General features: G+C 41.2%; 1 protein-coding gene across 1 annotated transcript in view; it reads right to left on the minus strand.

Moving 5' to 3' along the window:
• The window catches only part of SOCS7 (suppressor of cytokine signaling 7), a gene marked incomplete at its 5' end in the record, with an annotated part of 40,578 nt that extends 26,929 nt beyond the window's left edge, over positions 1-13,649 (minus strand). Inside the window, 4 exons of the mRNA XM_044675109.1 lie at positions 88-189; positions 691-795; positions 4,238-4,302; positions 13,009-13,649. Coding sequence (XP_044531044.1) covers positions 88-189; positions 691-795; positions 4,238-4,302; positions 13,009-13,649 — 913 coding nt within the window. The remainder of the gene's footprint in view (positions 1-87; positions 190-690; positions 796-4,237; positions 4,303-13,008) is intronic.
• Positions 13,650-13,651: the final 2 nt, after the last annotated feature.

Below are 13,651 nucleotides of genomic sequence, written 5' to 3' on the forward strand. Positions count from 1 at the left end.
CCCCAATCCCTACCACATGAACACACCCCAGGCTAATCACACCACATGCCCTACTTTCTCAAGTCTTGCCACTAAAGCTAAGCTGACCTGGGGCATGGGGCGGAGGAGGTGGAGGCAAGGGAAAAGACTGCAGGGAAGACCCCATCGGAGCCACTAGGACAGATGTAGGCAGCGTCCCACTGATATCATCTAGAAGAGAGAACAAAAGCAAGCAGTTCAGAAATGGGAGAACAAAGCAAGCAGTGGGGGTAGCAAGCAACAGGACATCCACTAAAGCAAAAAGGTCCTACCCTCCATCCTGCCTTTGAAGGGTTAAAGGGTTAAAGATCCCTTTAACCATCTTAAGTTGGCTGGAATTAGCATGCAGAATGGGAGAAAGATTTGGGTAGAATATGTTTTGGGGAAAATAATGATTCTCTTTCTGAAGTAGTTCAGTGGAAGGAGACCCAAGGGAAAAGCAGAAATGAAAAACTGGAGCCAATGCAGCAGCAATGGTATCACAACATGCAAGCATTTCAGCTTCAGGGAGGCAAAGGAAAGGAGAAAGGATTGTAAGAAACCAGAGAGGTCAGAATTAGGAATCCATTGTGGGCTCACTTGCCTCCTACTAAAGTAAAATCTATCTTTGAAGTACTCCTTCCGCCCCACCTCCCAAAGGACAGGAAAGAACGAAGAGGAGAAGCACTATACCTAGGAGGCTGAGGCTTCTTCGTGGAGGAGGAGGGGGAGTTGGAGGATGTGGAGAGGTCAGACCTCGCTGAGAAATGTCCACGTCCACAAGTGACACCGTTTCACCTAAGGGATTGATTCATGGAGCAAGCATATTACAGAAAGGTACAAAGCAGAGGCTGAAGCAAGCAGAAGTCAAGAATGGCTGGAGAGGCCACAACTCTCGAAAAGTCCAACACCTATTTTGAAGAGCTTAAGTCTTCACTGCACAGTAAGAAAAAAATTAAACCTCATTACCTATTTTGACTATTAAGCACCGAATAAGAAGTATTTGTTGAAATGATATGTAGAAACAGGCTTAAGATCCATAGTCTAGGTTCTGTCAAAAACTTATTGTATGGGGGGCAGCTGGATAGCTCAGTGGATTGAGAGCCAGGCCTAGAGATGGGAGGTCCTAGGTTCAAATCTGACCTCAAGACACTTCCCAGCTGTGTGACCCTGGACAAGTCACTTGACCCCCCATTGCCTACCCTTACCACTCTTCTGCCCTGGCGCCAATACACAGTATTGACTCCAAGATGGAAGGTAAGAGTTTAAAAACCAAACCAAAACAAAATGAAACTTATTGTATGACCTTGGAGGAGGGAAGATATATATACATAAACACACATTCATTGACCTCCCTATCACAATTTATATTCACAGATTTCTGAAACAAGAAAGGATCAGCCTGGAAAGTTGTACTCCAACAAATAAGGCAGGGCACTTGCAAGAAGGAAGAAAATATTTGTGAGGACACTGACAAGAACACAAAAGTTAAGACTATGAAGCAATTATTTCCTTCTATATGGTTCTGATGTTTAGGATACTTTGCCACTAGTCTTCTTTTAAATCTGAGAGTAATCCAAAAATCGAAAACCCACACAGGCTGAAAACCATACCTATACCCCTAAAAATCACTCCAGTAAAAGGTCACAACAGCTACAAGAACACTTCAGTAAGACGTTGGTGAAAGAATATTAGTTTCATTCAGAAGACAAAAAATCAATCCCTCAGTTATAAAACAGTGGTCAACACCTTCATCAGAATCAAAAGAATTCCAGAATAAAAGGAGTCATATTAACTACCACCACTATCACCTTTATAGGGAGCAGAGAGAACTATGGAGTGGGGGGAGGGGGGAATCTAAAAGGTAATCAGAGCAGCATCTAACAGCATCTGCCAGAAGAATGTAGTGCCAGAATCTAGTAAATCATACAGGACTTGCTATGGAGTCAAGTTCTATATGCAAAATCAAGTCATCACTAAAAATCCAACTCCTAACAATCTTATTTCGCTGATATGAGAATGAAGATGTCCAAAATGGCAAATGTTAATCATTTCTTACAAGTTGCATATGAAATCATGAAAGCTCAGGGAGTCCATACAAGACCCTTGATTCATTTAACAAATCTGAGCATTCTCAACTTCAAGGAGGGAGAAATTAGTAATTGGGAAAAAAAAGATTATTTAAATTCAAAGCTTAGAGCAATGTGATATCATTCCCCACATCACATATGTAGGAAAACAACCTACTGTCCAGTTCTGATATTTCTTCAATATCACCATACTAAGCAAAGGTACAAAATCTGGTAGGGTTCAGAAAGAAGAATTTCAAAAAGATTTTTTGACTGGTTAGTACTTCTTACCAAAGTTCAACACACAAGTCCTAAATAACAAAGATTCATGGCTTTATTCTGATAAAGATTATTCATCACTACAGCCTATTCAAGCAGAAGCATAACACTATCTAAACAGCCTCCTCACACAAATCAGGAAGCTGCTTCCTAAAGTACACCATAGCTCCCTTCCTGTATTACTAACAGTGCTCTCTGCTAATACTACAATAAGAGATTTACACTGGACACAAAGAAGAACCTCCCTAACAGTTGCAAAAGCAACCAGACACAAGAACAGGCAACACAAGAAGACTACCAAATCCCCTTTACCAGAAGTCTTTAAAAAAAAACACTATATAATCCTGAATCCAGTCCACTAGCTAACCCTTGGATCCTCCAGGACAGTGGTGTCAAACTCAAACAGAAAATGAAAATGGTACATAAGGATCCCCTTAAACAGCATATCAACTTAGAAAATCACAAATTAACATTATGTTGTATTTTTTTTTTAATTTTTTAAACCCTTAACTTCTGTGTATTGACTTATAGGTGGAAGATTGGTAAGGGTAGGCAATGGGGGTCAAGTGACTTGCCCAGGGTCACACAGCTGGGAAGTGTCTGAGGCCGGATTTGAACCTAGGACCTCCTGTCTCTAGGCCTGGCTCTCAATCCACTGAGCTACCCAGCTGCCCCCCATTATGTTTTATTTTTATTCATTTTGCCAAACATTTCCCAATTACATTTTAATCTAGTTTGGGCAGCACTAGGAGTTTTGTAGACCTTGTGTCATATAAATTGGCAATTTTTATTTTTAATGCTCATGTTATAATAATGAATTAGGTAGCCTCATTGAGGCTACCTAATTAAAGGCAAGTGCCGTTTACTTCATGTGACAAGCATTTATCCTTCTTTGTATTTAATGAGTCCTAAAGTTCTATAATATACTTAACACCATTAAAAACAGCCCTGTGGCCCATCCAGAAGGGCATTTTATAACAGATCCATTCTTCCTTTTAGGCTTCAGAAATCAATCAGCAAATATTTACCAAGCACCTAGCAGATACTATATGACAAGGCATTAGGTAAACATAGACAGAAATGAAGAAGTCCCTGCCCTAAAGAAGTTTATATTCTTTCAGGGGAAATAATATACATGCAAATGAGGAAGAAAATTTACACAAAGAAACTACAAGATAATTGGGGGGGCAGATTAGCCTATGGGGACATGGAAATCAGGAAAGACCTCATGAAGGAGGTCGTGTTTGTGATAAACTTTGAATAGAACTAGAGAATCTAAAAGGTGGCGGTGAGGAGGTAATGTATTCCAGATATAGAGCTCAATTGGTACAAGGCATAGTGCTGGAAGATAGAATGCTATATGTGAGGAATAGCAACAAAGTTAATTTAGCTAGACTACAGAACATGTGATATACAATACTATGTAATAAATTTGGAAAGGTAAGCTGGAGCCAGATATCAAAGGGCCTAGCACAGGAGTTTCTTTTTTGTCCTAGAGGCCATAGGGAGCTTTTATAGATTTCAGAGATGAGAAATTTGTGAAAGGAAAACAATTAGGAGATTATTATAAAAGTCTTAATGAGGGGAGAGCTACGTAGCACAGTGGATAAAGTTCCAGGCCTGGAGTTAGGAGGACCTGGGGCCTCAGACATTTCCTAGCTGTGTAACCCTGGGCAAGTCACTTATCCCTAACTGCCTAGCCCTTGCCCTTCTGTCTCAAGAGTTATTACTGATACAGAAAGTAAGGATTTAAAAAAAAAAAAAGAAAAAAAAAAAGGCTTGGTGAGGAGTGATGGGGGCCTGAGCTAGTGTAGTGGCAATAGGAAGGGATAGATACTTAAGAGATATTGTAAAAGGAGAAGTGACCAGACGCACAAGTATACCTGGCTTACCTGTGAAGAAGGGGCTGAAGGAGACCGGAGAAAAGGCACTTTGAGTTCTTGTCAACCTGGGTTTCCTGGGAGAGGGGGGGAAAAAAAAGAATGAGGGGAGAGAAAGAAAACCTGTGCATTGAATTTACTGGAAAACTCAATTTCAGATACATTGAAAAACAAAAGAAATCCCTAGTCACTATTGGTAAGAATCTTGTAATAAAGCCTAAAATTTAAAAGGTGGGGAAATGAAATAATTAAGCAGCTTTTTGAACAGATTTGGCTTCAGAATTCAATAGCCTACAAAGCAATAAGAAATCCCTATGGATCTCTATCCATACCCCAGCACATTAGAAGAGTAAAATACCTTGAGTGGTAATTAGCAAATCCATTTCAGGAGGAAGAATCAGATGCAGAGTCGATTTTCATATGAGAGCCAAGAAAGAGGCTCCAAACCTGAATGGAAGCCAGAGCATAGCATCGATTTTCCCACTGGGAACTGCTGTTAGAATGGGAAGCTTTATAAGATAACCATGGAATGAGCTTAAACTTGGGGACAGTAACCGGAGACATATGTAGTTCTCAACTACTTTTGCACAAATAAACCAGGAGGTCTCCAAGCCCTCAAGAAAGACCCCAGGGAATAGTCAAATTGAAAACCGTAAGCATCAATTAACAAGTGAGCTCCCACAGTGAGTAAGCTGGGCATAGTCCAGAACCCAATGAGACCAATTCCTATCCTCTCTGAACTGCTTAAGGATGATATGTAATGCTTTCCTCTAACTTCTCCTAATAGGCATTTTCTTGAATCTAGTCAAAGCCCCATCATCTGTCCATCACTGGCTAATGGTTGCTCACCCTGAAAGGATTCTTACCCCATTCCACCTAAATGAAATCAATGAAGGAAACAGAAAAGCCTATTATTATAAGTCTATTTCTAGACTTAATTTTTTTGTTCCCTAACCCACACCTTTCCCCAACCCTTCCTACTCTTAATCTCTCAAATTCTGTCCTGCTATTAAGGCTTTTTATCAGCATTGTCCTCTATCCCAGGAGGGTATCTTTATGAAATTAAGAACTTGGGTTTCCTTCTGGACACCAACCTGAAAACAGTCTCCTGACAAAACATCATAGAAAAGTTATGGTCATACTAATTAATACCTCAGTTACACTTGGCTGCTCCATAAGAAACCAGAATATTCCTGAAGGCTCTAATGAAGACAAACCCATACTTGGAATGGTTTCCCTCCTTACCTCTTGCCTCTGGCTTCCCCTCAAGACTCAGCTTAAATGCAACCTTCTACATGAAGCCTTCCTTAATACCCCTCCCCCAACTGCTCCCTACCCCCTATAAATATCTATATTCATTTCATATATATTACATACAGCAAAGCCAAACAAGTTGGCTTATCTTCCTCCTCAAATGCTCAGTCTCAAATCTAAACTAGTTTTAATGTTGATCCACTAAGACAAGATCTCTTTGGAAGGAAAACTATGCTTTCTACCAACAGGAGAAGTTAAAGGGGAGTTATATTGGGAGAGGGGAAAACTCCTTGAGAGCAGGTGTCCCTCCTCCTCTTTTTTTGTTGTTGGTATCTCCATCATCCAGTTCAGTGCTTGGCACTGGCATGCAACAGAACCCCATGATTCTCTCTGCACATCATCTTGCCTGTCTGTCCTCTTTAATCATACGGACTGCCACCTCCTAGACTTTTACAATAGCTTCCTAACTGGTCTCCCTTACTCAAGTCTCTCTCTTCTCAAATCCATACTGCACACAGCTGCCCAAGTGATTTTTTTCTAAAGCACATTTCTGATGCTACTCTTCTGCTCAAAATTCAGTGGGACTCCCTATTACCTCTAAGGTCAAAATACAGTTATAGCCAGGCTATTATTTTTATATTATTTATGTTGTTATTCTTCATACACATTACATCCTCCATCTTTATACAGATCATTCCCCAAAGCTTAAAATACCTCTGCCTTAACCTCTAAGGATTTTTTAAAATTAAACTCTTATCTTCTGACTTGGAATCAATAATAAGTATCAGTTCCAAGGCAGGCACATGATTAAGGAATAGGCAATATGGGTTAAGTGACTGGCCCAGAGTCACACAGCTAGAAATGTCTATGGTCACATTTGAGTCCAGGACCTCCCATTTCCAGGCCAGGCTCTTTATCCACTGCCTTTGACCTCTAAGGGTTTTAAGAAATCCCAGGTTTCCTTCAAAGGTCTGCTCAAACACCACCTCTTACATGACCTCCACCCCAGCTGTTCATGCCTATCTATTTCAATCGCCTTTAATTACTATATAAATGTGTTCCTGCCACCCCCAATAGAATATAACTTAAAGGACCACAGTCTTGCCTCCTTTACAAGAGAATTGTCCCAGCCAATGTAAAACAGATGCCACTACTCCCATACCTTCAAAACAAAATAATAAAGCAATACTGTAAAGGAGGAAAACTGAGAAGCTGTCTAGCTTCCTCGACCTGGCTACTTTTAGATTCTTCCCTGTACCCTACTCATGCTGGTAACAGGCACACACTCTAACTTAATGCATACTCTGTAAAATCTACTCCTGAATAACTCAGTTGGCTGTATAAAAATAAGATATATTCAAAAGCAGTGCTTACCATGTTGCCTATAGCTTTCTGAAGCTCATTTCAAATATATATGGTCCTCCTTAAAGGAAGATTTAACTTCAGTGAATAGACATCTTTTAGTCTGCTATACAGCTTCCAGAATGATTTTTTAAAAGAATAAGTTGGGGGCACAACATTAAACTCAATAAGCAGAAACCTAAAGCATTGGCCTTTCAAAAGGTTCACACCTCAGCCATTTGGCCATTTGCCTTTTTTCCAAAGAAAACTACATTACTCTGCCATCTGCCCATGCTGGAGACTATAGTCTCTTTGGTGCCAAACACAGAGGAATGGCAGTACTCAAAATGCACACATCTTGTGCAGGCCTTCTCACTTCAGCTCATCTTCTCGCCTCCGCATTTTAGAAACCCAGAGGAAGAAGAGGAGGAGGGTAATTTCTAGGATCTGGAATTCAACAAGCATGGAACAGAAAAAGTATCTGAACCTAAAGCCTAGGGTCCATAATGAAAAAGCCCAAAACAGTTTCACCCAAAAGATTTCCCTTATATGGAGAACTCACAGGTAGGAGAGGTATAAACAACTAAAAGGTTAAAAATTCACTTCCTAATATCTCTCCGGAGAGCTACCCAAATAAGAGATCATCCTAGGCATGATATATCAAGTTTTGGAACCAATGTTAATTAATTAATATTAGTATCAGCAACCTAGTTGAAATTCTTTCAACAAATACACTATTTTTGTCCATACCATTCCCTACCTCTTACAGTGTGCCAGGACACAGCAATGTCATTATATCCTTGCCAGCAACAGAAAATATGTAAAGAGTCAGGCAATATGAAGGAGACTGGGGCAGGCAAATGTGAAAATTCAACATGGCAGTATATGAGTTTACTGAATAGAGTGGGTTAACAGTTCTGGACATTCATTAACCAAATGTCAGTAATTCCACAATTCAAATCACTAAATTAGCAGCAACAAATTTATAGACATTTCATAGCCTTTAAAAAAGGTGAAAATAAAGTTACAGTATAGACTGAGATAATGCAAGGTTTTGTCTATAGCTATTACAGGTATCTGTTAAAGTCAAATCTAGTTCATTTACCCTCCATTCATTTCCTCATTCATCTCCCATATATATTCTCTAAGATGTATATATCCCTTGAAAAATAAATGACTCCAAGGGGACAGCTGGGTGGCTCAGTGGATTGAGAGCCAGGCCTAGAGATGGGAGATCCTGGGTTCAAATTTGGCCTCAGACATATCCTAGCTGTGTGACCCTGGGCAAGTCACTTAACCCCCATTGCCTAGCCCTTACCACTCTTCTGTCTTGGAGCCACCACAGTAATAACTCTTAAGACAGAAGGTAAGGGCATAGATAGATAGATAGATAGATAGATAGATAGATAGATAGATGGATGGATGACTGGGGGGGCGCATTTAAAAACTGACCAATGAAAAGCATTAAACACACAGGACCCAGAAGTAATGAAACAAAGTAGCATAGTGTTTGATAATCACCAGGACTTCTACTACCCAGTTAAGAATTCAATTTTCAACAAAAACTGCTTGCTAAGAAAACTGAAAAGCAGTCTGGCAGGAATTACTTGGACTAACATTTCATACCATATACCACAATGTTACAAACTGAAATAGAACCCAGATATAAAAGGTCGCATCAGAAACAAAATGGAGAAAGAAGAAACCTTTCACAAATATAATTAGAAGAAGAGGTCTTAATCAAGAAAGGAAAAGATCCCATTAAGCAAAATGGACAAATCTGTTTCAATTTTTGCACAAATAAAATCAAGGAAATTGATGTTCCAAGGGAACCAGTGGATTGGGAAAACATCTTTGAAGCAAAATTCTCTTATAAAGGTCTAATATCCAAGGTATATAGGGAATGGATACAAATATATTAAGAGCTAGAGCCAGTCCCCAATAGATAAGTAAAAGGATATGAAGAGACATTTTTCAAAAGAAGAGAAATTATCAACAACTACATGAAAATGTAGTATTTTTTTTTTTGTATCAAAAAACTGAAAATGAAGGAAATGTCCTTCTACTAGAGAACAGAAAAATAAGCTATGGTATTTTTATACAATGAAATATTACTGGGCCATAAGAAATTATGAAAAGAGGGGCAGCTATGTGGCTTAGGGAATAGAACTAGACTTCCTAGCTGTGTGTCCCTGGGCTAGCCACTTAACATTGTCTAGCCCTCCCTACTCTTATGCCTTGGAACCAACACACAATATTGATTCTAAGATAGGAGTAAGGATTTTTTTTAAAAAGCTATACATAATAAAAATTAACAGTTTCACATAAAATCCTTTTCTTCTGTTCTTACATATGAAAATGTTTGTGAAAAAAAGTATTTATGTTTATTTACACTTGTCAAGTTTATAATAATAATAAAAGAATTTCACAACAAAATATAGTAGCCAATCTAGGTTGTCATACACAAACCCCCAAGCTTTATAGCCCAATAGTTATCTAGATCCCTTATGAAGAAAACAGTACATAGATAACTAGTTAGTTTTCATGCATGTACTGAAAGCACAGAAATTCTGGGTTTTATTTTCAATTCCAATACAAAGGCCTCTGTGCTGCAAGGTCAGATTCAAAAATTAACTCTCATGAATCAACTCCAAGCACCCAATGATGGAACTTTTAAGGAAAACCAAGTAGTAAGGGTCAGAGTTTTAAAGTCTCAGAGTGTGCCATTATTTCTGGGTGTGAAAAATTCAAGACTTATAGACATACATGGAGACCTGTTTAAAGGAAATTTTTTTTTTTGAGGGGGAAGGATAGAGTGGAGAATATATCAAGCTCTGATGGGGGATGTTAACCATTTATGGGGTGACAGAAAACAGTTTTAGGTATCAACAAGATGACAGAACCAAAATGGTAAAGCTTTGTAGCTGAAAAGTCAAATCATTTGGAATATCATGACGGAATTCAGAAATAGATCCCCTGGACAATGACCACTGCAAGGAAACATGAAGGTTTCATAAATTTGTCAGATCTTTCCATAAGAGCAGGAACCCAAATTGGTACCAAGCCAGATTAGCACCTCTTCCAAACATACACATTAAAAAAAAAAAAAGTATCATAATTATGCTGTCTCTACCCACCTTCCACCTCAAATGCATGATTATGGAGCCTGTCAAAAAATGTTATCAACTAATTCCTAAAGGAATTCTGCCTAGAAGAATGCATAGAAACACCTGGCACCAAGATCCCAAATGTGTATGTATCTGGAAGGTAATTTAGGAAGGCCAGGATCAGGTTAACAGGATATTAAATGAAGCTACCCTCCTCCTCCTTGCAAATCCAAAGGGCAACCATTTCAACACATTTGAAATAGATTTGGATATTGCTCTGGCTTTTCTGAAACAATGTTGTATCCAGACTTAGACCCATATGTGGTAGCTTTGCTGTTCTCGTTCCAATATTTGTATTATAAATGCTAGCCTGATTCCATGGAATGAAATTTGATGAGCTAGTAGGGTCCAATTCTTTCCTCACTTGAACTGTGTTCACTAAACAAACTGGGATTAAACACAAAGGCCTCAGAATGCAAGGGGGCAAATCCATGCAGCAGTTTTAAAGTCAAACTAAAAGAACTAAAGTTGTTGCTTAAGGCCAAAATATTAAAAGAAGTGCTAAGCCAGGTGAAATAGCTTGTGGTAACTACATAACATACTATAAGAAAAGTGAGAGGGGAGGGGATTAGGGAGAGTGGGGAATGAAGAGATACTAGCGAACATACCCAGGGGTAAGTAAAAGGCAAACTATGCTACAATGAAAGCACAGGCCCATAATTAACTCCAGCCATGCAACTGGGAAACAAAGCATCTACCCTTTGGCTAGAGGTTCAAGTGTCTGATCTCCACCAGGTCCCACTGATTCAAAGAACCACAATCTTACTTACTTCCCTTCCCCTAACAAGGCTGGATTAAGAGTCAAACTAATAAGATCTATAGAAATCATAGATACCAGGAACAGACTTTTAACAAGTCTCACAGCTGTGAGGCTGCCAGCAAGACTGGCACATCATAAGCTATGGGAAATATGACAAGCAGCACCATAGCCAAGCACTTAAAAAGGACTTAACTTCTACTGCAATCATATCCTAGCTTTTCTTCCAAACAACACAAAATGTTGTTTCTGAAAGCAGGGAAAGAGAGGGCAGGGGCTAGACTTTCATTTTAAAGATGGGAAATAGGGCACACAAAAGAGGTGGGCACTTGCCCAAGGTCATCAAATTGACGCTGGAACTCAAACAAGCATCCTAAATCTAGATAGCCAATTCATCACTCTTCCACCAAAAGGCCACTGTCTAACACTGGACATGCTCACACACAACTAACTACCTTGATACCTTTGTCAGAAAGTCCCTGAACCAAAAAACATAATTTGACAGTATCCTGAACTAAGCCCTTTGCTGAGCAATCAGGCAATTTGCTTTGCAGCAGAAATCTTTATTATGCTCACTGTGAAAGTAGGATCCAGAACACCCAAAGGTCATTAATTTCTGCTACCAAAGGCAAAAGCCATGTAACAATATGTGCATTTTTTACTTCAAATCTGTTGACTGAAGCAGCTAATTTTACACCATACCTTATATTTGGAGTCTCTGGAATCATAGACCCAAGTCCTGGTTGATAAAAAACAAAGGCAATACAAATTACATGAACATTAGCAAACTATCTTATGTCATTGCACTTGGCTTGATTCCCCCCCACCAATTCCTACCAATGATAAAAATTTAATTTCCACTAGTAAGTGGAGCTTCAAGTCCATAACCCACCACAAAAAGCTGTTTCAGCAGCCACACTTCAAGTCTTCAGTTCCCATCATTAATCCATTAAAGATACTTAAGGGGCAAACATTCACCCAACTAAAGGGGGAAAATGCACTGACAGCTCTTTTAGAAACAAGTATGATCTGATCTCCAAGGAGAACAGACAGCAAGGCTGTTCAGAAGTAACAGCAAAGTCAAATCAACCTTATACTCCTATCTCCTAGAAAAAATGGAACTTCACCAAAATGAGGACAATGCCAAATGCTTATACAGAGGTTCCTACTCAGACCACCAGTTACTGATTCAATCCTATATTCTTTACTTCCAGGCACTGCCAAATGTCCCTAGTTTAATCCAGTACAATGGAGATTTCCTCAAGAATCTGTCACTCATAAGCTACATAAACCAGTCAAAAAACAAACCAAAACAAACAAAAAACAAAAACCTGGAAGTGAAACCATAATGGCAGTCACTACAAGAGAAACTGCAGTGCCACCAGACAGAAACCAGTTATCCAGTCTTCTAAATAAGCATTATAGTACTAGGATTAAGTAAGCCATATAGTTAAAAGAAAATTACACCTCCATTAAAAAATTAAGGAAATTAAGGTCCTTTTCTAATTCAGAATTTTCATCAACTGGCCCTAAAATACACCAGTTTGGATCCTGTATAGTACACATGGGGAACTTAAGCAAGTTTCCAAAGCTAGAGTTCTGGCCTAGTTTTGAAAGGATTAAAACTGCCCTGCCTTTCTATACCATTAGCCAGCAAGTGAACTCTGTCTAGACTGCCCTAGGAAACCTCTTGAAGAAATTGAAGAAACATCCAAACCTCAGTCCCAAAATACCAATCATCCAGAGAAGCTACTCACGATGTTAGAGGGGAAGGACAGAGGACATTATATAGAAACTTAAAACCAAGAACGGGTCATTACAGTGTATGTTCAAGAGACTTGCACTGGCTAACTGAGAAGAGCAAGGGTGACTTTAAATGCCTTCTCCTCTACCAATGAGTTACTGCCATTCACTAACAATACTGGAAGGGTAATAGGAGATGCCTGCCATTGCTCCAGTCTTACTCATTTCAACCTAGTCCCGGGAAATCTCAGGGATAGCCTATTAGGGAAAGGTGGTAAGGGAATAAGGGAGGAAAAAAAAGGAGCAACACAGAGAAGGGGAAAGAGAAGGTTGAGAAGGGGGGGAGAAGAGGGAAGAGAGGAGAGGGTTGGATGAGAGAAGGGAAAGAGAGAAGAAAGGTTGGAGAGGGGGTAAGAGTAAAGAGAGGAGAGAAGGGGGAGGGAAAAAAAGGGGAGAAGTAGGAAGAGAGGAGGGCAGAGGATAAAGGGGGGAAGAGCGGGATTTGCCAACTAAACCCTCACCTCGCCGCCTCAGACTCCCCGGCCCTGGGGCCTCCCACGTCGGTCAGACTCACAGAGGAGGCAGCTAGCTCCCCGGGAGGCCTCTTGCCGGCCACATCCCCGCCGGCCGAGGCCCCGTTACAGCTCTTCGTGCGGAAGAGGCGACTGAGGCGTATTCTAAGCGAGCCCTTGCGAGAGGTGCCCAGGGGCGGCCGGAGCGGCGCAGCGGGCTGCTGCTGTTGCGGGGGCGGCTGGGGTTCCACTCTGGAGGGTCGCCCCGGGGGCACCAGGTCTTGCAGCGGGAAGGGCGCGGGCAGCAGCTCGGGGGTCAGGGGCTGCAGTGACGCGTGGCGGCCGACGCCTCCTCCTCCGCCAGCCCCCGGGCCCGGGCTGCTGAGCTCCTCTTCCGAGCAGCTGTTGGTTTCCAGGCTCTCGGCCTCCGACTCCAGCGCCTCCAGCACCAGTAGCGCGTCGCTCGTCTCCGTTGGGTCCTCGCCGGACTGCGGGGCCGCGGCGGGCGGCTGGGGTTGCGGGGCGGACGGCTGCGGGGCGCATGGACAGCTGCCCCCAGCGGGTCCCGGGCCCTTGCCGGCTGGCCCCAGCCCCAGCGCCGCCAGGTGGGCCTCCAGTCCTGCGGCGGCTGCAGCTGCTGCCGCCGGGCCCC

This window comes from Gracilinanus agilis, chromosome 4 (genome assembly GCF_016433145.1).
Source record: "Gracilinanus agilis isolate LMUSP501 chromosome 4, AgileGrace, whole genome shotgun sequence".
NCBI lineage: Eukaryota > Metazoa > Chordata > Mammalia > Didelphimorphia > Didelphidae > Gracilinanus > Gracilinanus agilis.